At 39.0% G+C, this 24,209-nt stretch overlaps 1 protein-coding gene across 1 annotated transcript in view; it reads right to left on the reverse strand.

The window, feature by feature from the left end:
• Window positions 1-24,209, reverse strand: part of GLP1R (glucagon like peptide 1 receptor) — a 131,171-nt gene that overhangs the window by 58,847 nt on the left and 48,115 nt on the right. The window contains exons 4-6 of the mRNA XM_060754084.2: window positions 20,430-20,526; window positions 17,793-17,903; window positions 1,817-1,917 (exon numbers count right to left, since the gene is read on the reverse strand). Of these exons, the coding sequence (XP_060610067.2) occupies window positions 1,817-1,917; window positions 17,793-17,903; window positions 20,430-20,526 (309 nt within the window). The remainder of the gene's footprint in view (window positions 1-1,816; window positions 1,918-17,792; window positions 17,904-20,429; window positions 20,527-24,209) is intronic.

The raw sequence follows: 24,209 nt of genomic DNA on the forward strand, positions 1-24,209 counted from the left end.
ATGTGAGGCTGGGAAGGGGGCTGGTTGACCCAGGATGGCATGTAGCCAGCCACATCTACAGAGAAAGCATGGGGTTTGGGTTGGAAATGGGGACTGAATCCCAGGAGGAACTGGGATATAATATCCCATTTTCCTCCTGGGATTTAGTCATGTGTAAAAGGGCCCTGAAAGCTATATGTGAGGCTAGTGAGATCCTGCCATTTCCTGACTTCTATCTGTTCCCCCAAACAGAATACTTCTCATGCTTCGTGATCAACAACTTGACAGATTAGGCCTGGGTAATCTGATATTGTGGCCAACCATCCTGTGGCTCCAGTTGTCTAAAAGGACACTGCAAGCTCACTTTTGATGGATGTTTTACTGGCTTAAAAGGCCAGCACATTTCAGTCTGTAATGTTTTACGTGTTTTAATTGTTTAAATGTTTTAACTGTTTTATAGTTTGATATGCTTGGTTTATTGTTGTGTCTGTGTTGCCACTTTGAGTCCCCTTTAAGGTGAGAAAGACAGGGTATAAATAAAGTAAATAAGTAATAGATTAGCCCTGGGCAAAACATTTGTTTTGTTTTTGTTTTGTTTTACTTCATAAGGTATAATTGTTGGAAAGATTGTTGTAGAGATAACTAAGACTGTATGCAGTCTATTGTTAACTCTGGAATGTTCCATTTATCAGATTTATCTGGTAGTTATTTATAATCTAGCTCTTACAGGATGACCCTAAAATAATTTGTTCCATGTGATGGGCAGCATTTATACACTTTAAAATTCAACTACTGAGAACTGCAAATTTTGACCTAGTTGTTTGTGAATGGCTAAACTAGCTGCAAAAGTTTTGAATGTAACATCAACTAATTCATAAGGTTTGGATCTCTGAGTTCCTTTGGTTTAGACTGATGCTTTATGACTGAGTTATTTCAAAAAGATCAGGTAGTTATTAATTAGAGGGAAAGGCACATTTTGGTGAAATGAAATATTGTAAGAAAACATGGTCCAGTTTACGACAAAGTAATAAAAGCAGTAAAAACCATTTACAAGACTAAGATCTCTTACACAACCATTCTCAACCATCTCAAATTATTTATTCTGTTTTATCTTCCTAAATTCACGATGGGTAACTTTATCTTTGACTTTTCAATTTCCCTAGACATCAGGTTTAATCGTGTCAGAAGCGAATTGGATACAGCTTTAATGTATTTAAAAACACAAAGTTAAAAACTTGGCATTATGTTAAATGTCCTTTGACCAGAAACTGCAGTGTCTTGCAGAAATCAGGTGGCACGTTCTTTGCTACTGCATTGCCAAAATTAAGAAGTGTGGTGGCAAAAAAAATGTAGCTTTCAAGCAGGAGACACATGAAGTGTGTTTGAAAAAAAAGTGCTTGTTCAAAGTCCCTTTTGCAACATTGTTTAAAATGGCAGCAGAGCACTATTTGCCAGAGAATTCAGTCATGGAAACTTGGAGGGGCACCCAAATGTTCAGAGGTGACATGCAGCCCAATTGAAGAAGTAATGAGAAACCAATTGTATGACTTCATTAATTCTTGTTTTGTTTAAGTGGCACAAAGTCAAGTGGTCTTCTCTATTCACAGCTTCTGTTTTAGTATCGGAAGATAAGAATGATGTGCCCAAGTTACTGGATTTAATTACACTGAACGTATGAAAGAATCAGAGTATTTCAGAACAACTTGAAGAGCACTACAGGTTCTGTCACCTCTGAAAGAAAACAATTTATTTATACAACAGCACAGCTTTAGTATTTGAGAAGAGAAGACATTGCATTCAGGCTACTAGTTCTTCAAGCAAAATCTTGCTCACTTACTTCATCAGGAAGTGTACAGGCAGAAATGTTTCGCCAGGGATTTGTTGAATTCTCCTCTAGCAGCCATGTGCCCTCAAGTGTACAGAAGCGGTAAACCTGCCCTGCCCAAGGCCAGAAAACATAGGATGAAGGAAGATCACAAACAACACAACAAAATCAAATGCAAACCCATCATTACAATATACAACCAACAAGTATAGTTGAAAGTTCAAGCTATAAGTATTTCCTATCATATTCCTCAAGAAGAAACATTTACTAGGTAGAAAAGGAATTCAAGTTGTTTTTTAAACAATATAGTGTTCTCAGAATTGGAACAAAAACTAAGCTTTGAAGCTGATCATGCAGACATAATACTATAGCATGGTTTTCAAATCCTGGCTTCTTCCAGTTCTGGTTAGGATCAAAGTCAGGCCAAAGTTTGAACTCAGGTTTGTTAGGGTAAACAAATCAAGATATGTAGCCTGGTTTGCTGTTATGTTGGAACATACAGACTTTTGACAAATGACAGTCTCTTTTCTGCCTCAAGAGACTGCTATGCCACGAAAACGATATTGAACATATATGCTGAGTCCTGTGCAAAACAAAGATAATCACTGTTTGTCTGTTGCACAGCTCCAAGTACCACAATTTTGGTTTTTTCCCCAAAAATCAGTCACTAGAGCCTTTTATTATATATATATATTGAAGTTGTAATTACAGTGCGCTCTTGCTATCCACTATGGTTTGGTTCCAGGATCACCAGAGGATAAAATCCACAAATGTCCAATGGTGTCCTTCATATAAAATGGTGAAATCAAGGTTTGCTTTTTCAGAAATTTTCTGGGGAAAAATATTTTCAAGCTGTCGATGGCAGTATTTGTGCATTTGGAATATCAGCTGCATATGTTTTGCGTTTTAAATCATGTAAGTTGACTTAGCAGAGCACTGTTTTCAGAAAGGTGTGTTCGAACCTTTTAAGAAACATAGCCACTAGCTCAGTGGTTCCCAACCTTTTTTTTGACCAGGGACTACTTGACCAGGGACCACTCTCCATTAGTGGTCCCTGGCAAATCAGTTTTTGGACAATTTTAGATCTGGCTTGGTTATTTGAGGTACTGATTCAGAAAATTTCATTGGATAGACCACATCAGCTCTTCTTTCTGATACAGAACATATGTCATCCAGTAGTCGCCATCCACTCACCCACAGAAAACCATAATTAATAATCTAGAGCTGATGTGGTCTATCCAAGGGGACGGGCTGGTCAGTGACAGGGAAGGAGTAGCAGGTGGTGTGAAAGGAGCAGAAATAAATAAAGTAAAATAAAATAAAATAGAGGAAGATTTTCATCCTCGTGGCTCATGGCCCACAAGTTAAGAATCACTGCACTAGGTGGATTACCAAACTCATTCTCCCCTGATTAAGGCAAATAACTGAATATGGAAAGATCCAATAAAGAATGAACTTCTCCATATTTTACTCAAGTCTATTTCCAAAACATTGAAACCAAATGAAGGATTTGCTGCCAAATGTAAAGTGCAGAGGCAAAAGATGCACTCTTTGTCATTTGGTTAAAAAAAAGAAGATGCTAATTGCAGTTGCTGCCTGCTTAGGATTCCTTCTTTTTTAAAAAAGTATTAGAGCATCAAACTTCTAGCAATGGAAAGGAAAACCTTTTGATACATCTATGCTGTAGAATGAATTCACCTCAACTGCCTTGGTTCAATGCTATGGAATCATGAGGGCAGTAGTTTGACAAGGTATTGAGAGTCTTCTCTGCCAAAGACTGCAGATGCCTCACCAAACTACAAATCCCAGGATTGTACAATCATGAGCCATGGCAATTAAATGACAGATTACGTCCCTCAAATAGGAGCTCCAGATGCAGCTTCTGAAGCAGCTTCTCCTGTGGCTCTGGCTCAGCACTAAGATGACTGTAGGACGCAAATCCAATGCACACCCTAAGTTTGGAGAGGTCATTTAACTAAAAAAGGTGAGTGTTAGATTTGAGTAAATACTGTATTAAGAACACAAGAATTCAAACAACATGCATAAATACTGCATAAGTTCCCAGACTCTGAAGGAGCTGGGGGTGGCGACAGCCAATAGGAAGCTCTGTCGTGGGCTGGTCATGAAGAGTCAGAAGCGACTGAACGAATAAACAACAAAAAGTTCCCAAAGGGAACACAATGATGAAATGTATCAGAAGGTATTAAAAAAATTAAAACCAAGTTCACACATAGGCCATGGAGTTCTACAAGATGATGCAGTATATGCTTCTCTTTATGGGTGCTGTGTCAGTGTGCCGCATTGTCATGTATTATTCTGCCTTGATCAAAACCACATTAAGTTAATGCCAATTGCTGTCCTTTTGTTTCTTCTCTGTGATATTAATTTTGCGCTGAATTGTCTAGAACCATGAAATCAATAAACAGTTAAAGCTTACACAAAGGAGACCAATATTCTAGAAGTTATGCTGTTATCTCACATCATTAGGCAGGAGCTTTGATTTACAGATTTTTCTCCATAGATTCAATAGCCACCATATTACTTAAACATGCTCCAAAATTATCATCCCACCATTACCAGAGATTACTGTCGACCCCTCTAGGTTCTCTATATCAATTATACATTATGTTTCAAGTTCAAGTATAGTCAAAATATAGGGTTTGTCATTAACCACAATTTCAAGTATCCATGGCCATTCTTATTTATTTATTTATTTATTTATTTATTACTGCGCTTGTATAACGCCGTTTCTCAGCCTAAATTGGCGACTCAACGTGGTTTACAACTCTGCAAACAATCACAATATTCAATTTAAAATGCATAAAAACAACATACAATACATAATATTGGGCTACCAATATAATCCAGTGCATCTCTTAACTAGAATCACAATCCAATTTCATCGTCCATGATTACCAATCCTTAATCGTCAAATTCCTTGCACCGGATTAACCGAATGCTTGTTTGAACATCCATGTCTTCAGTCTTTTCCGAAACACCATCAGCGAAGGGGCTGATCTTACCTCTATGGGGAGGGCGTTCCAAAGCCGAGGGGCCACCACAGAAAAGGCCCTGTCTCTCGTTCCCGCAAGCCGCACCTGTGAAGCAGGCGGGATGGAGAGCAGAGCCTCTCCCGAAGATCTTAGGGTCCTGGTGGGCTGATAGGCCGAGATACGTTCGGATAGGTGAGTTGGGCCAGAACCGTTTAGGGCTTTAAAGGCCAACGCCAGCACCTTGAATTGGGCCCGGTAGCAGATCGGCAGCCAGTGGAGCTGGTGCAGCAGAGTAGTTGTGTGCTCCCTGCGCTCCGCTCCCGTTAGTATCATGGCTGCTGCCCGTTGGACTAATTGGAGCTTCCGAGCCGTCTTCAAAGGCAACCCCACGTAGAGAGCGTTGCAGTAGTCAAGACGGGATGTAACCAGAGCGTGGACTACCGTGGCCAAGTCAGGCTTCCCAAGGTACGGTCGCAGTTGGCGCACAAGTTTTAACTGTGCGAATGCTCCCCTGGTCACCGCCGAAACCTGGGGTTCCAGGCTCAGCGATGAGTCCAGGATCACACCCAAACTGCGAACCTGCGTCTTCAGGGGGAGTGCGACCCCATCCAACACAGGCTGTAACCCTATACCCTGTTCGGCCTTATGACTGACCAGGAGTACCTCTGTCTTGTCTGGATTCAATTTCAATTTGTTCGCCCCCATCCAGACCGTCACAGCGGCCAAGCACCGGTTCAGGACTTTGACAGCCTCCTTAGTAGCGGGTGGAAAGGAGTGACAGAGTTGGACATCATCTGCGTACAGGTGACATCGCATTCCGAAACTCCGGATGATCTCACTCAGCGGCTTCATGTAGATGTTGAACAACATGGGAGACAGTATTGAACCCTGAGGAACTCCACAAGACAACGGTTGTGGGGTTGAACAGGAGTCTCCCAGTAACACCTTCTGAGACCGGCCCTCGAGGAATGAGCAGAGCCACTGCAGAACAGTACCTCCAAGACCCATCCCCGCGAGGCGTCCCAGAAGGATACCGTGGTCGACGGTATCGAAGGCCGCTGAGAGGTCCATTCTTGGACTGTATCCTCCAGGGATACAGCAGTTTCACCATACAGTACTTCGTTTTCTGCATTTGATGCTTTCACAAAAACATTTCTAAGACATAACAATCTTAAGAGAGCCAGTATGCTTGGATTCCATGCCAATTACACCTTATTAGTACTAAATGTTTAAATATATGGATTGGTGCCTAGAATCTAAACAGTCCCTGTATGCTGATAAAAGAGTATGAGGGAACAGAAATAGTTAGAACTGGAGTTCATGTCACCATTTATCTTGTTCTTGGATGTGCCTGTAAATCAAATCAAATACTACATCTGGCTAAACACTTTTATACATAGGAAAATATGTTATCACATGCCAGGAGGCTCACAAATATTTCATTAGCTGAAAATAAAAAAGCAAATTAAATGATCCCTCTGTTAAAACAACCAACCTGATCTGCATTTTACTACAGCTGTGTGTCAGAAATGGTAGGAGATTAGTCACCCAATTGTCCTTTGGAATAAATTGCCACATAATTTATCTTTGAAACAAATTACAGCATGTCCTAGCCTATCACATTTTATCCAGACAGGGCAGGAGGGAGGGAAGGTGAGAGAAGAAACAGTACATTTTCCCCTCAATATGCTGTGTTTGTGTGTTGAACCATGTACATTCTCTCAAATTTAATAACTCTTCTTAATTCTCAGCAGGGAAAATGTTTTGGAAAAAGTAACAAGTTTTCTTCTAGAATGCAGTGGTTAAACTAGCAGAATTATTTTCTGTGATAGATTAATTTGCTGCTCTTTGACAAATTGGTTTGCCCTTTGATGGTCAATGACAATACATCCTAACAAAGGAATTTCTTCTTTCAGCTGTTCCATTTAACCCAAACAAACCTAAATTTCCCTGTTGAATAGCTCTTGCCATCTGTCATTGGCCAGGACTCAGATTTGAAATCCGTGACTTAAGAGAGTCTTGCCATTCTCCCTCTTGAAGCATTGTCTCAGGAGGCACAAAGCCAGTATCTATCAAAGAAATGAATCAACTGAGAAAGTAGCACAACATCCACATTTTAGGATCCAGCCAGTGGGCAGGAGATGGTCAATGAGGGTCTTTCCCCACTCTTAATTATGGGCAGCTTTCTGTAGCCATTTAAGAGCCGGCCTTAAATGGCTACAGCTCCTAATTAGTTGCCATCTGCAAATTTGATAAGCATGACCTCTATTCCACCATCAAAGTCATTTAAGAAGTTGAATAGCACTTGGCCCAAGGCTGGTCATCTTGCTGGTCATTTCTCTCCAGAACTAGGAGGAACCCTTTCTGGAGAGGCCTTGAGTCCCCTCTGGGGTAGAAATGAAATAAGTAAGTACATAAATAAATCTCTCTTTTGAGCAGGTGATCAATTACAAATCCATCTAACAACAGCACCATTTAGACCACATTTTCCTGGTTTGTTTGCAAGAATATCAAGAGAGACCTTGTCTAAGGTCTTGCTAAAATCATATGCTACATTCCCTGCATTTCTTTCAAAGCTTGCGCATCTACATGCCATGATTTGTTTTTGGGAACCCCATGTTGATCTTTAATAACTGCTAGCTGTAACCTGCCACGCATTGCTGTGGCCCAGTCTGGTGATCTGGAAAATAAAGTAATGAGAAAGTGTTGGTTTCTAATCTATGTAATTTCTTTATGCCTGTGGGTAAACAGTATTTCTTGATGTTCTTTGTCAATTTTGATGTAGAGATTGACTGGTTTGCCTACTCTGGAACATGCAACATATAATTGTCCTTCTTTAGGGGTCCCTTTCAAATCTATGATACTATATCTGTCATATACATATATATGTGTGTATGTGTGAATCATATATATCTATCTATATCTATGTCTGGATGGCTCTTTGTCAGGAGGGCTTTGATTATATTTTCTTGCCCTGGTGAAGGGATTTGGACTGGATGGCCTTAAGGCAGCATTTCTCAACCTGGGGGTAGGGATCTCTAAGGGGGTCATGAGGGGGTGTCAGAAGGGTTGCCAAAGACCACCAGAAAAGATAGTATTTTCTGTTGGTAATGGAGGTTCTGTGCTGGAAGTTTGGCACAATTCTATCATTGGTGGCCTTCAGAATTTTCTTTGAATCTAGGTGAACTATAAATCCCAGTAACTTCAACTCCCATATGTCAAGATCTATTTCCCCCTAACTCTATCTGCGTTCATATTTCAGCATATAGAATATCCGTGCCAACTCTCAAATGACAAAATTGATTTTTTTTAGTGATGGTCACTCCTTGGATTAGTGGGTGTCTTGTGGTCAAATTTGGCAGCAATTTGTCCAGTGGATTTTGAGTTATGTCACTCAAAATGAACAGAGCATAGATAGATAGATAGATAGATAGATAGATAGAGATAGCATGACTTTCTAAACATTTACAGATTGTCTATTTCATGATCTCTTCTAGAATCTTTCCTGGTATTAATGCTCTCTTTAGTTAGATGGGACTCAAGTTCTCCAGGAATTTCCCAAGATATTGCCTGTGGTTCTGAGACTACTTCTGCCATTTCTGTTAATTTATCAGGCAATGGAGACTTGAATTAATCTAGAGTAGCCAGATACTTCTGTACCACCTCTTTACTTGTTCTGTTCTGCAATTCCCCAATGTCACATCTGATCTATTATCTCCAGAATAAAAACAGTTTTCTATTTGGGAGAAGAGAAAGAAGTCATTGAGCTCTGCCTTCCTCTGCACCATATTTTGTCATCTCCTTGCAGTTGCCCTACTGTATCCATTCTTCCTTTTGCTACTGAAATTATAAAAAACCCACCCTTTTATTGCTTTTAACTCCTTCAGCAAGGCTGACCTCATTCTACACTTTAGCTTTTCTCTCTACATGTGTTCATTATTTGAATTTTCCCACTTTTCCATTTCTTGTACATAGCTCTTTTAAATCTTAGTTCAGTTAAAAGTTCTTTAGAGATCCACTCTGATTTCTTTGAACGTCTCCTATTTTTCATCCTCAATGGAACAGTTTGAAATTATGATTTCAATATCTCATTTTTATGGAATTCTCATCCATTATGAACTCCCTTCTCTTTTAGTATTTCTAATCATGGTATCACACACAGTAGTTCCCTAGGAAGGTAAAGGTTTACCCTTGACATTAAGTCTAGTCGAGTCAGACTTTGGGGGATGGTGCTCACTCACTGTGCCACCATTAGGGAACTGCTGCACCTCTAGTAGTTCCCTAAATTTTAAGAAAGTTTATTTAAGTAAATTTAGAAGTTCCCTAAATTTACTTAAATAAACTTTCTTAAAGTGTAAAATGTGTGTATGACTATGCTTGATTTCCTCTTTCGGCCATATAACAAACTCTAGAAAAACATGGTCACTCCCCTCTAAGGAATCCACCATTTCCACCCCATTAACCAAGTTATTGCTACTTATTGGGATCAGAGCTAAAATAGCTGATCCATGTGCTGCCTCTTCCATCTTCTGGTTAATATAACTGTCTTGAGTTACAAAGCTCTGATGTAGTAATAAAAGTTGACTGGAAAGGTAGTTATGAATCCAGTGGGCAATTCAACGTTCAACAGACTTACAGTATCTTGGTCCTAATTTCCTAGACGTTTATGAGAAGAAACAATTTTAGTCTAGAATTTCAGGTGAACAGGCAGCCAAGACACAATGGAAAAATTGCGTAATTTGCACACAAAAATACTTTGCCCCTCTCAAAAGTGAGGAAATGTCAAAAGTTCACATTTCATTTATGCTACCTCAGTCAACGGTGGGAGAGATCAAGTTAGCTGAAGATTGCATTTGTATCCACCCAACTGGGACTTGCCTCCCTTGCTTAATTAGACTCCAGGGATGATACCCATTGTGTTGCATTCACATATACAAAGTCTTTTACTTGCTGCAAAAGCAATTATGCTGATTGAGCATTTGTTTCTGTGTTTCCCAAACTTACTATACATTACTCCCATTGTCAGAAAATAAAATAAATTAGTCCCAGAAGTGTAAAATTAAGCTGGAAGAAAGCCTGGAACTGCTGTCATTAGCATCAAGGAAAAGCCATAAAAAGTGGGTTCTCTCATAAAACATGACAAGTATTAAGGTTTTTGTTCTTCCTCAAACGAAATGTTAGGTGCTGAGTAGAATTCCTATTAGTCAACATTTGGAGCATGTTTGAGGGATAAACCTTTTATACACAACACTTTCAAGATAAGTAGTAGGGATTGTGCCTCTCAGGAAGCATTTGGCCTATAGCAAAAAAGCTCCCCCGAGAATAATTGTCAATAAAATATAGGTATGTGAAAGGTTAACAATGCAAATAGAACTCATTGTGTAAAATTAAACAGCCTGTAAGCTTGATGAGAGGCAAATTATTCCATTTCATAAGCTTAACATGTTGCAACTAAAATTATTTTGTAGAAATGAAATGATAAACCATTTATGTATGTTCAGTGCTACATAATCATCTTGTTTGCATTTCTTTTTCATCAGTCATTCTCAATGGCACATTTCTATTAGTCACACTTCAAATAGGTGACACTTGGGCAGCAACACTTTCCCAAACTGGGAAATCATCTCAAACTTTCCTATGTCTACAAAAACTATGAGAAATATTTTGGACTAAAATTTACCATGAAAATATGGGTCGACTTATCTAGGGATCAATCCTAGTTTCCACAGAAGTGGAGCCAATGGCAATCACTCTGAATGGTTTTTCAGGGATCTCCAGGGAGCCCATACTGTTGGGGCAAGACCATGGGAGCAGACTATCAAAAAGCAACCCCAAAAATTTATAGAGGCTTGAGGCTTTCAGAAGTGGGCTCCAGGACCTTTACCAAACCCTTAGCTTCCTCCTTCCTTCTCCTCCAAGCTGGGTGGGTAAGCCTCTGTGTGCATCCGATTGGGAAGAGTTTGTTGGGTTGCTTTTTTTTCTGATTTATGACATCCCACCTCCCAGCAGAGGCCAAATCTAAGATTTGTTTGCATCTTGTGACTCCATTCCTTAGAAAAGTTTCTTTCTCTAGAACCTTTGAACCTCTAAACTCAGCATCCTTTGATTAGTATCCAAGGTACATTGTCAGAGAAGATTTTCATAACTTTGGGTCTCTGATAGGTATACTGTACACTATGAATTCAGGTGCCATCACCTCGATATGCTGGCTCACAAGTCCATTTTGATTCCTGAAAGTTTCCAAGCTAGGTTTCATTGTTGAAAAACTGCCAGAAACAACGTTAAGGTTCTGATTCACTGTGGAGACATAGCACCCAGGGAATATAGCATATTTCATTACATAATAGTCACAACCCCTTATTTGGGGAAGACAAAAATGATTTTTTGTCTTTCCCCACATCATAGTCGCACCTGTAGTTCACTCGTGTGGGTGTGTGAATAAAAGATGCAAATACTCTTTTAGTACCCAGCTGGGAGGCAAGTCAAGCCCTGCAGTGTCAAGAAAAGGGGGCAGGCAGGCAGGGTAGTGAGTTCACCTGCCTGTTTGTCCCTTCCACAGTCATAGAGCTTCACCTGACCACATGGCTGTGCCCTCAAAGCGTAGCTGCCGAGGGGAGAGGTGGGCAGGTGTGTTAACTCCCTTCCTTGCCTGTCACTGCCTCTGAGCTGCAGAGGAAGCTCTGTAGCTCAAACGGAAGTGTTTAGCTTGGAGGGGAGAAGCAAGTGGGTGGGTGAACTCACCCACTGGCCTGCCTCTCCTTCTACAGCGACACTTGGAGGGTGCAAGCACAGGTGGGTGAGGTTTCACCTACCCTCACAGCTGCACCCTCAAAGAGACTATTTCACTGCAAAATAGTCACACCCTCTCCCCCACCCAAGGGAAAAAGTGTGACTTTTATGCAGTGAAATATGGTATGTGTTAGTCCTAGGATAGTGGTGCTAGAATAAATCTGCTATCTGCTTTATCAGATTAAAGGAAATCCTTTCCTATTGTTGCAGAAGCATACAAATCCTTTGCTTGTTTACTAGGCCAGCATAACGCAACTAACTTCCAAGGAAACCTATGAAGTGCCTAGTAAAAATCTTTGGTGGGAAAATGAACCAAAATTCAAAAGTTCCCCACTTCCCTGATAATTTTGCAAGGTCAAGACTACTTGAACAGTCTTCTAATATATTTTATTTCTGATACGATACGTCTGTGTTTTGTACAGTCAGCTAAGTAATTCAGAGTAAAGAGTAACACCTGTGTGTTACAACAGAGCCATAACCATGTGAACTAAGAATTGCCAAGGATCACGTTATATCACATTTGGGAGACCCAATTACATTATTGCATCCATTCCAAGTGCATGAAGTCCCTCATCATCTGAGATTCTACACTGTAACTTACTTAGCCAGTGCATAAATCCAGCTGTGACAGGAACACATCCCATTATGCACCAAAGGGCTCCTGCGGCATGTCTAGGCTGCAACAATCTGCAGGAAAACTCCAAAGGGCATAAACAACAAATGAAGTTATCATGCCTGTAAGCCTTTTTTGAAACTTGCATCCTTGGAAGATATTCTATTTAAGAGAATTTAGTGTCATTAGTCAATAAATATCAGCCCCCTGAAGGAGTCATAAAATGTAAAATGGATTACCTTAGGTGCTCCAGGCTTTCTTGGTCTACACACAGTTATTGACAGCTGAGCTTAAATTACAAAATAGCAACAAGAAAGGGAATGCATTGATAGTGACAGTAACTAAAGTAGACACCACCTCTAAAAAGAAAGAACTCTTAAAAGATGCACTTTTTGTTGTGTATGTATGGGGGCAGGACTAAGTTCTATCAATTATGTTCTCTTGCAGTAGTAGTAATAACCATGTGAATCAGAATCACTCCCACTGAAATATGTTACTGAAAAGTAAATAGCTTTGCCTGACTTATCACTGAGCAGGTTTACAGAATTTATTTCATTCGAACTATTCCCACCCACCAAAATGAAGAAAAATGATCTGTTTACAGGCCTGAAAGGCATCTTCCTGAGTATAATTTCAACATGTTGCTCTCACTTACTTCAAGTAAGAAGGAACAATAACAAAGCTATTCTTGATTTTGACAATCTCACACTACATACTTAGCTATGGCATTAAAAGCCTTGATACTACAAATCCTCATTTTGAAAAACAGGGCCAAGAGGAGCCAGGCAGCCGTTTGTTTAAAGTCAAGAGAGGTGTTAAACTAAACAACCAAAAACATCAGGAGTAAAATGCTCCTCTTACATGTCTGCAAGATTGGAAAATATTTTTTCATTTATTTTATCTCATTGCCCTTGGTTCACAATGACACTGCCAAGCTGGATTTTGCTCATTTGCCAAAAAAGCTGGCGTGAGCAATCTAAACTTTCTATCTGTGTAAAACAGATCAAGACAGAACAAAATTTGGGATTCCAGGGAGAGCACATGGATGTTCCAATTCATAGCCAACATGAATATGGATGCTGCAAATGAGACCAATTCCTGCATTGTAAAACCCTCTAAGGATAGCACTCACCACTCCATGGAAAGCGAGCTCTCCTCCAGCCACCAGATGTCAAGGCTCATTACATTGACTGTCAGTAACAACTACATGCATTTTGATATGCTGTCTTAAAAGGGGGGAATACAGCTGTCCACACTCATGATAAGCTCTAATTAGTGACAGCTAACTACATTTAACATCAGTGTATATTCATGGGCAGTGAAAGCTGGTGCATGCAACAGACACTTTTAAAGCTCCTCCATGGAGTCATTCAGTTTTTTATTACAGTTTTCATCAGGGAGTTAGAGAACATTGATAATCCAGTCCCCTGAAACTGAGTGCCCTCCAAGTATATTAGACAACAACTCACATAAGTCTTCAGTCACAACTGATATGCTCTATCCACTTCTGAGATGATTTCTAGGTTTTTTTTATTACATTTGAAGGGAATTAACATCCTTATTGCTTAGGTGATAAAATGGTAATGGTTACTAATAAATCTCAGATGTGTTTATGGATGTCTGTGCTTAAGCTTTTTGCTCTGGGGTTTAAAAAAAATGATTTTCTTGATTTTGCTTTTCTCTGCATTTTGTGTTACTGACCAGTTGACTGAAGTGAACATATTACTGATTATTGCTATCCTTCACCTGCATAGTGAAGCCCATGATTAAGTGGGTGCCTTTTGATCACAAATTATATGGGATCTCATCACATTTAGAGGTGGAAAATGGGGGAACATGTAAGGAACTGTGTTATCCCATCCCTGCCTGTCTTTCCCCATCTTGTGGGATGACCAGCCATCCCATGTTTGTCTTGCCTCTTACTCCATCTTTTCTCCCACATTCTTCATTTTTCATTCAGGAGTCAGGTAACACCCAACTTCTGAAAACAGTCTTTGGATTCTGTTCTCATGTGTGGAAGAAACTGAGTCTCACTAGAAATATCTTTACATGATCTGATGGCCGGCATGGAAATGGAGCCCGGAGACTGCCTGATGAAGTCTCTAGTAGCTCACCAGCAAACATACAATAGAACCAGATTAGCAGAACCTGCAGACATTACGCTCTATTGATGTGGTCTTCATGAAGTCAGGTTCATACCTACATCTCAGTATGAAATAGAGTAGCATTTTGTGTGTTGTTCACTCGTTCAGTTGCTTCCAACTCTTCCTGACCTCATGAACCAGCCCACACCAGTGCTCCCTGTCGGCTGTCATCACGCCCAGCTCCTTCAAGGTCAAGCCAGTCACTTCAAGGATGCCATCCATCCATTTTGCCCTTGGTTGGCCCCTCTTCTTTTTTCTTGCCATTTTCCCCAGCATAATTGTCTTCTCTAAGCTTTCCTGTCTCCTCATTTTGTGGCCAAAATACTTTATCTTTGCCTCTAATATCCTTCCCTCCAATGAGCAGTTGGGCTTTATTTCCTGAAGTATGGACTGGTTGGATCTTGTGGGGGGCAAATATTATTCAGAGGTTTCTGAAAACCTGAGCGTCATTGATTCTCAACCAAGGCTGCCAGCTCTACAAAAGTCTCAAATATTTTCCATAAATGTAAAGAAAAGAGAATTTGCACACATTAACCAAAGTGGAAGATCAAGACCAAGATCTTATAGAGAAGCACAGCATAAAGAAATGTCAGCGTAGTTGCTATGAGAGCTCACGAACTATAGGAAGGGGAAATGAAGTATTTCCCCACATCAAGTAAAAAAGGAGGGAGAGGTTTGTGTGCGTGCTTATGAAGTGATTAATTACACTAATGCTCACACATACACACTTCCTGATAAAAGATCCCCATGAGAAATAATTACTCATGCAACTATTTTTACACTAGCATAGTGTCGTACTATGATTCCAAGTTTAGGCAGGGAGGGGGGGAGTTAGGGCCAGGGAATCCGTCGAGTATACTTTATAAATGCTGTGATTTTAATATCCAAACCTAACTTTGCACAATGGTAGAAACTTCTAGTGTTCTTTCATTTAGATACTTTAATGACTTGATGATGATCAATAAGAAAATCCACCATGCACAAATTTTGGGGACACTAGAAGGAAAGGAAGAAAAGAAATTTGGGACCAGGCAAGAAAATGTTTAATCTTATAATTAGGCAAAAATAAAATTCAAATGGATATTAATTTGTTTTACATTTCCAAAGGTGGTGTTATTTTCTCAACTTGTTATTAAAATGATTAAAATGTATTGAATTCTTTTCCACCCTATACTAACCTGTTAAGGAAGAAGAAAAATGTAACTGAATTAACTGACTTTAGTAGATCTGCACAAGTCATAAATTCATAGAGTTGGAAAGGACCACAAAGTCTAACTAACCCAATACCTTGCTATGCAGGAATACACAAGTCCAGGTGCATCGACACTGTAAAATTAATGCAGTTTGACACCATTTTCACTGATATGGCTCAATGCTATGGAATCATGGGTATTATAGTTTTATAGCTGCAACAATGTGCTTGGAAACAATGAAAATTACACTCAAATTGTTGTATGGGTTCATATGCACCCAGGTCTCTTTCTGTCTCTCTCTCACACACACACACACACTCTTTTACATACATACAACAGAGCTTTCAATAAAATCTAACAACCCCCTAACAATGCTCATTTATAATACAGAAGGCTAAGCTATCATGGTTCATCACTAAATCTTATAGGGCAATGACAATAAAATGAAGAGACACAATAGCCACATAAATATTGGATATAAAGCTTATGTTGTTTCCAAAGCCCTTTAATGACAGTCCCTATAGAAATCCAAATGTTCATTTATTTCAAGTGAAAATTGTACTCCACCCTAGAATCATTCAGTTTTTGCTTATTTGCAAAAGCACATGAAGGATGCAGCATATTCTGAAAATTTATTAAGGTACAGGCTTATGGTAAATCTTGGCTTCCTCCTACATTGATGGCGTTTAGTGCTGTTAGCAGCCAAATGACTGTCATAGAGTGCTAAAGATGGGAAATAAATAGGCTTACTGGAGGGAAGGCATTTAATTCTGCATGTAGGTTATTAGATGAAAGATTATTAGAATTATTGGAAAGAGTTCTAGAATGTTTGATAAGCTCTTATGTCAATTAATTGGGAAGCCAACAAGTTCACATATTAATGTAAGCAATTTTAAAATAGCTTTAAATCAGGTGCATGCTTGTTAGTGATCTAGAAAGAGATAAAGAGCTTGTAAATTCAATTTTCAGATTATCTTAAGATATTAGTTCCTATCAACAATAAACATATAAAAGACATTTAAACTTTTAGAAAGGGCAAGCTTGTTTTTTGCTACTCTGGAGACTACTTTCCTGCATGGCCCAGTACATCATTTAATATCAATTCAAAGTGCTGACTTTAGCCCATAAAAATTAAATTGTTCCGGCCCAGCTTACCTGTCAGCACGTATCTCCCCCTATGAACCATCTCAGAGGTTAATACCATCCGGGGAGGCCATGCTCTCAATCCCACCCCCCTTGCAGGCATGATTGATGGGACGAGAGACAGGACCTTCTCGGCGGTGCCCCCTGGCTATGGAACTCCTATCCCAGGGAAATTAGATCAGCCCCCTCCTGCCTGACCTTCAGGAAGAAAGTGAAGACATGGTTGTGGGACCAAGTCTTTGTACCATGATCCCCAGTGCAATAAAGATCTCTCAGTGCAATAATGAATAATGCAAGTGACAACCGGAATAGCTCCTGGAATATGCTTTTGGATTGTGTGATTTTAAGTAATTGTTTTTAAGTTTGATATGTTTAAATTATGTGATTTTAAAGTATATGGTGTTTTATTTTATGTATGCATCCATGGCATCGAATTGTGCCTTTGTTGTTTGCTGTCCTGAGTCCTCTTTGGGGTGGGAAGGACAGGATATAAGTGCAGTAAATAAATAAATAAACCAATAAGAGAGGCATTGTGACAAGAAGGTAAGCAAAAGTAAGGTTACTCGCAGTACAGCATTTCAAGCAATAAGACACCATGCCTACCCCGACCTTATAACCTAAGGACTTTAAATTGGAAAACAGTAGAGCACTCTAAGGACACAGAATAAATATGATTACTTTTTTTTAAAAAAACTCTGAATTGAATTCCTACTGTGCTACATTGCATCTCCACATTTGAATAAAAACAATGCCATTTTGAACATGTATATGAATATGCAGGTAGTCTGACAGGATATTCAACATCAGGTTGTTTTTTCCTGGTCAATAATACTGCCTATAAACTTTTAATTAATTTGAAACAATCTCAGGACACCCATTCACTGAAGCAACAAATCTGTATCCAATTGACTATGCCATATCAGACTGCCCACTTGGGACAAAACTAGTAAAAAAAACCTTTCCCGCCACATACAAGCTTTTGCATAGACAAAGGTTTGTGTTATGTGAACCAAAACCTATATTCATATACATAGTACCTTATGTGAACAAGACCTTCAGCCATTTTAACACATTAGTGAAGGGGAAAATATTAATGCAAGTGAATCTACATACCTGAGCTAGGTGTTGGGAGATACCAAGGGCAACTCATATTCACATAGGTGCCAGGCAGACCATCAGGCCAACATACATAATCGTCAAATGTTCTGTTGCAGAATTTGCCCTCTGTAGACACAGAATATTTTAAGAGCAAATGTCAGAAATAAAGAATACTAAGTTGCACTGGAAAATGTAACTTGTTAGACAGAATTTAATACCATCATGTGAGAGGAAGATTTTAAACCCACCATTTATCAGAATGCTTCTGGAGGAAAGAAGTTTGTCTAGAACTGTGAGTTATGATAATACAACAATTCACACCCTCGTGAGCATCTTCCTTTTAAAAACACCACAACTGATTGGTGAACTAGAATTACTTTGAGCTTTTCAGCTTACATAAATCCAAATATCAATGTCCAGAAGGCAACAAGTATTATTTAAAAAAAAGAGAAATGAATATAAATTACGAACCAGTTCAAGTGTTAAAATTGGTTGAGGAGGTCCTGTGCTTGGTCCTGCTGCCTTCGCAGGTGCGATTGGCAGAGACGAGAGACAGGGCCTTCTTGATGGTGGCCCCTTGACTCCCCAGTGAGATTAGATTGGCCCCTCCCTAGAATCATAGGATCATAGAGTTGGATGAGACCTCATAGGCCATCCAGTCCAACAACCTGCCAAGAAGCAGGAAAATCGCATTCAAAGTACCCCTAACATATGGCCATCTAGCATCTGTTTAAAAGGCTTCAAAGAGGTGTTCCTGGATTTCAGGAAAAAAAACTTAAAACTTGGCTATGCACACAGGCATTTGGCAAGTGACAGTATTACAGTATAATACCTATCACAATATAGCGGGGATGAGGAGCAGGGCCTTCTCGGTTGTGGCCCCTCACCTGTGGAATTCACTCCCTGGGGAAATTAGATCAGTGACATCCCTCCTTGCCTTTAGGAAAAAAATTGAAAACATGGATTTGGGACCAGGCACTTGGACAATCTGGCAGATAAAGAAAGGACTTTGACGATGGACAGGAATTGACTAAGTGGAATGGAATTATGGAACTCTGAAAGACGAACACTGAGCATGAGATTAGTTTTATTGATTGTGTTATATACCGACTATTTTAACTGTGATAATTGTTTTTAACTGCTGTTTTGTACGTATGTGTATTTTGTGCAGGCATTGAATTGTACCTTTTTGTAAGCCACCCTGAGTCCCCCCTCGGGGGTTGAGAAGGGCAGGGTAGAAGTACTCGAAATAAATAAATAAATAAAATAAAGCAGATAAATGATGGGAATGGTGCAATATTAATATGCTCTATGTTTTATATGATGATGTTTTTATGTATCATGTTTTAATAGTTTAATTCATATTTATTTCTGCTCCATGAATGGTCTTCTGCTCCATGAATGGTCTTCTGTTTACTACCTTCCCCTTCCAATTATGAACATTTAAGCCCTATAAGTGGAATTCTAAAGCATATTCCAAACTATATGATTTTTTTCTAGGGCAAATGATCTGCTCATGCTGTTTCAAATTGAAATATATACACTTTGATGAATAGGTGAAAGATCTATACAAAAGATAACTATTCAGCACTATTCAACATACTAAAGCCTCAGCCAGATTTATTAAACCATGACCTAACAGTGCAGTATTAGCTGTCCAACAGAGCAAAGGGAGATTAATACCTTCTTGCTATTGCTGCTATTAATGAGTGCCCTCCCTTCATTGCAACTGTATAATCCTGAGAGAAAGTGTGTTTTTAAAAATGAAAAGATATTATATTGGGATCAGAACATATTATGGTGCAGCAGATTACCAAAATCAGCTTGTGATCTGAACACAAGACTTTAGGCACTTTCATTTGGATGGTAATATAATTTTAAGTTACCTTTTATAGCCAAAATTGGCTTAAAACACATGTAAAATAGTCCAACACAGCCACATGCCCTTGATATTAAATTATAGCTAAATGAAACAGTAGCATCTGCAGTGGCACTGACAGAAGCCTGCATAGTCAAGTCTTATAGCTTTTGAAGGCATTTAATATGCTTTCTATTGCCAAGTATGTTTTTGCTAAATTTAATAAAGCATTCATTCTTCTTGAAACCATGTGTTGACAGTATCATGTGTTTAATGTTTAAAGCTCATTGTAACTCTTATTTCCTTATTACCTTTAGGAAGTACAAAAGCTAGTTTTGGGACATAGCATACTTCAAGCACCTAAAACTTGATACATCCCATCGGAACCTTCTGTAGCCCATATTCACTGATCGCTGCATCAAGGATACATGTGCACACATAATATGGGAATGCAAGAGAAAACAAAGATCTAAGCCTTCAACTCCATATTTTGCCCTTAAGAGTGGGAAGAGATTATGCCAACCATTGCTTATCTAACCCAAACATGAATTATGGGCTTTATGTATACAACAGACAAGATTGATGATGTAGAATCATAGAATCATAGAGTTGGAAGAGACCTCGTGGGCCATGCAGTCCAACCCCCTGCCAAGAAGCAGGACAACCGTGTTCAAAGCACCCCCAACAGATGGCCATCCAGCCTCTGTTTGAAAGCCTCCATAGAAGGAGCCTCCACCACAGGAAAAGATCACACTAAGGCCTGGGGAAAAGAATCAGTCGATGAAGAGTCTTACCTGACACAAGAGGCGGTGTTTCATGGAAATACTTAAAACACTGAAGCCGGTATTCTTCCCAGTTTTGTTTTAGTGATGGAATTGAAAACTGTGGTCTCTGGAAGGAAACAATTACATTTTAGGTTTCTGTCACCAAAATTGAGTCTGCCATGCCATTAACTTCATGCGATGGTCAGCTCCCAAAAGCAGTAGCAACAGCTCCCCATCATATAAACTAGTGCACAATGCAAAGACACATAACTGTTAGGCCTGGGCGGTTTCGTTTCGTTAATTCATAATTCGTTAATAATTCGTTAATTTTTCCAATTACAAAACGATAACGAACCATTCTGGAGCAATCATTTAAAAAAACGAATTTTTAAACATGTTTTGTAAATGCTTCATATTTCGTTATTGTATTCGTTTCGTTATTGTTCTGAGGTCATTTCGTTATTATTTCCGCATGTCTGGGCCAGTTTTATGGTTTAATTAGTGAAAAAAAATTATAATATCACACCAACAGTCAAGAACAGAGGGAGAGGGAAGCTTCAGAAGTTTTTGGAGGTTTTTTAGCGTATTTCGCGGTCGCGTCCACCATTAACGAATCGATTTGTTATTGTTTCGGAAATCGATTCGTTGATTTTTTACCATTTACGAAATTTTGTAAATATCGAACTTTTTAAAAGGAAAATTTTGTAATTATTTTAAATATCGAAACAAAAAAAAAACCCCAAATACAAATCGATTTTAGAAACAAATTTTTGCGTTGTTACCCAGGCCTAATAACTGTCCCAAAAAGTAAGCAAACAATCAAGACACTGATATCCACCAAAATACCTTTTCTATGTAACAATTTTGTCAACATGCCACCTATTTCTTTTATTTCAGAATGAGAAGGGATATTAGCAATCTTTCCCAGGTTGTGTCCATAGCTGTCTCCATCAAGATGATGTAATATTTTATTACTTTATTCATATTTTTTGTCTGCATCTGGTTAGTTTTATAAACATTATACCTTTCTCTCTTACTCGTCTTAGACAATAAATGGGATATCTTTTCAAAATGATTGACCTGAACCCCATCCATCACACAATATTGGTCTAGTTTGAACTCTGACAAATACGCCAGGGATTTCATCCAAGAGAAATTATTATCACTAACTCCTGACATTGTTGCCAAATTGTTGCCAACACAGAGACCCAGATTATCTGATTCAAGCAGGGAAGACGGATACTTCTGGCTGAGAATGTCTTCAACAGAAGAAACACAGAAGGTGCTGGCTGAATATATTATATAGCATAACTTCATGAAAAAGAAGCTATAATATACAGAAAAACTTGCCAGAAGGCATATCAAGATGTAACATAGATTTGGCTAGATCAGTGATACAGCATATTTGTTGACCAAGTTCAGGAAAATGTTTCTAAAGCATTTGTCAGAACAGACATTCGCACTTGCCTCCAACAGACAGACAAAAGTTCTTTCTCGCAACCTGGCCCTTCAAAAGATATATAAACCTCCCTTGTCTAGTTTCCAATATACCTCACCACCTCTGAGGATGTCTGTCATAGATGTGGGAGAAATGTCAGGAGAGAATGCTTCAGGAACATGGCCATACAGCCTGGAAAACTCACAGCAACCCAGTGATTCCAGCCATGAAAGCCTTCAACAGCAAACAAATGAATGGTTGAAACTGTTCATTTTAGCGTGGAATAATTGATTTTAGCGTTTATGTTTGTTTACAGTTTATTTATGTTCTGGCATTGAATGTTAGCCGTATATATGTTGTGCTCCACTCTGAGTCCCTTTTGGAGTGAGAAGGGCAGAATATAAATGTTTTAAATGAATGAATGAATGAATGAATGAATGAATAATTAAATAAATCAACTTAACCATACATGCTGGTAAGCTAATAATGAATCAAAATCAGGTGCCACAGTAAAGGGATGTTCTCATGCAATCAGATGGTTGATTAATCTGATGAAAAGCAACCCAATGTGTTGTGTCATCTCTAAGGAGGAAACTATTTTAAAAACATAAATGAGGACCTGTAGATATATATGTTTTTCTTTATGCTCATAACAGATGCTGCTAGAAATAGCAATGCCTGTATGGTTTTCCACTGATGCCTGCTTATAGATGAAACATTCCTCAACAGACAAGATTGTATTCCTTTATGGATAAACGAATACGCTACATTGTATAAGATGATAATGTTCCCCTATTTGTTAAGTAAAGATAAAACTGTTAAAGAAATGCAGAAGATAACCAGTGTTCAGTCCTTATAAACATGTAACACCTTACCATGTACTGTAACATAATGAATGTAAAAAGCTTTATGTGCAATGAAATGTATTCAATGTGATGTGTCTTGAGACACTGAAATGTCTGTTTCTTCCTAAGAGTATGTATGTTTGTGTGTCTGCAACTGTGTATAAGAAATATTCTAAAAGACTAATGGAAAGCCTTCCCATTTTTCATACGAATATCTTGAGATTCCAATATTTAAGAATGCTTATGAGGTGTGTTGATGCTGACTCTGCCCATTTGGATTTTTATATTTGTCATAGGTTGAATACCTGGATAAGCAGGTGATAAAAAGACTTCCAGACAGGCACAATTAGCCGACAAAGGGCAAAGAACCCTCAATCCCTCCATTGAAAGAAATGAGATGGGTAATCATGATGGACAGGTTCTTCCAATTTACATTATGATCATACCTGGCTGTTTCTTCTATTGGTATTTTGTTTTATCCACTCAGTATCACAGAAGGTGCATGGTTCTTTGAGGTTAGAAGAAGTTAGGAAAAACCTCTTAAATATATTACTGAAAGTAATATTTCATCAGCTTTGCAGATTCTCCAAAAATAAAGTTTTATTCCTTTTGTATGATCATATTTTTGCTGGTTTCTCCACATCTACATTCTAAAACAAACTTCTATAAAACTGAATTATGAACTTAAAAATTTGCTATCCTTTAAATAATTAATGGCCCATAAAACCATCTTCCTTGCACGTGCAGGATAGTCTAGTATGAATGCTTAAGAAGGACTAATAAAACCATCAGCAGGAACCAAATTGTGCAAAATCTACTACTAAGCCACTGAAATGTCTCTAGGCCACAGTTTGTTGATACAACTTTATATCCCTAAGCAGAAGAATTAACAACCCTTGCATTTTTATCCTTGCTGCTTGAAAGGAAAGTTGGGTGTATTTTATTTGCATATATTCCTTTTGGCAGGAAAGTCGCAGTGTGTGGTTGAAATAAGGGTATTTGCTGAAATAAGATTAATGCAATGCTTAACATTATACATTACACATCAGAACCATAGGTAAAGGTTTCCCCTTGACATTAAGTCTAGTCGTGTCTGACTCTGGGGGGTGGTGCTCATCTCCATTTCTAAGCCGAAGAGCGACATTGTCCATAGACACCTGCTAGGGCATGTAGCCAGCATGACTTCAAGGAGTGCAGTTACCTTCCCACCAAAGAGGTACCTACTGATCTACACACATCTGCATGTTTTCGAACTGCTAGGTTGGCAGAAGCTGGGGCTAAAAGCGGGAGCTCACCCCACTCCAAGGATTTGAACCATCGAACTTTCGATCCCCAAGTTTAGCAGCTCAATGTTTTAACCCGCTGCACCACCAATGGCTCAATGAACCCTATATTTCCAATAATATTACAAGCTCTATACTTCTACATGAGTTATTGGGAACTGAGACTGTCAAGTTGCACCCCTTGACTTCCTACTGCTCATTTTAACCTATCCCGTCTACCCACTATGCCCCCCTCCCATACCTG

The sequence above is a fragment of the Anolis sagrei genome, chromosome 1, assembly GCF_037176765.1.
Source record: "Anolis sagrei isolate rAnoSag1 chromosome 1, rAnoSag1.mat, whole genome shotgun sequence".
NCBI lineage: Eukaryota > Metazoa > Chordata > Lepidosauria > Squamata > Dactyloidae > Anolis > Anolis sagrei.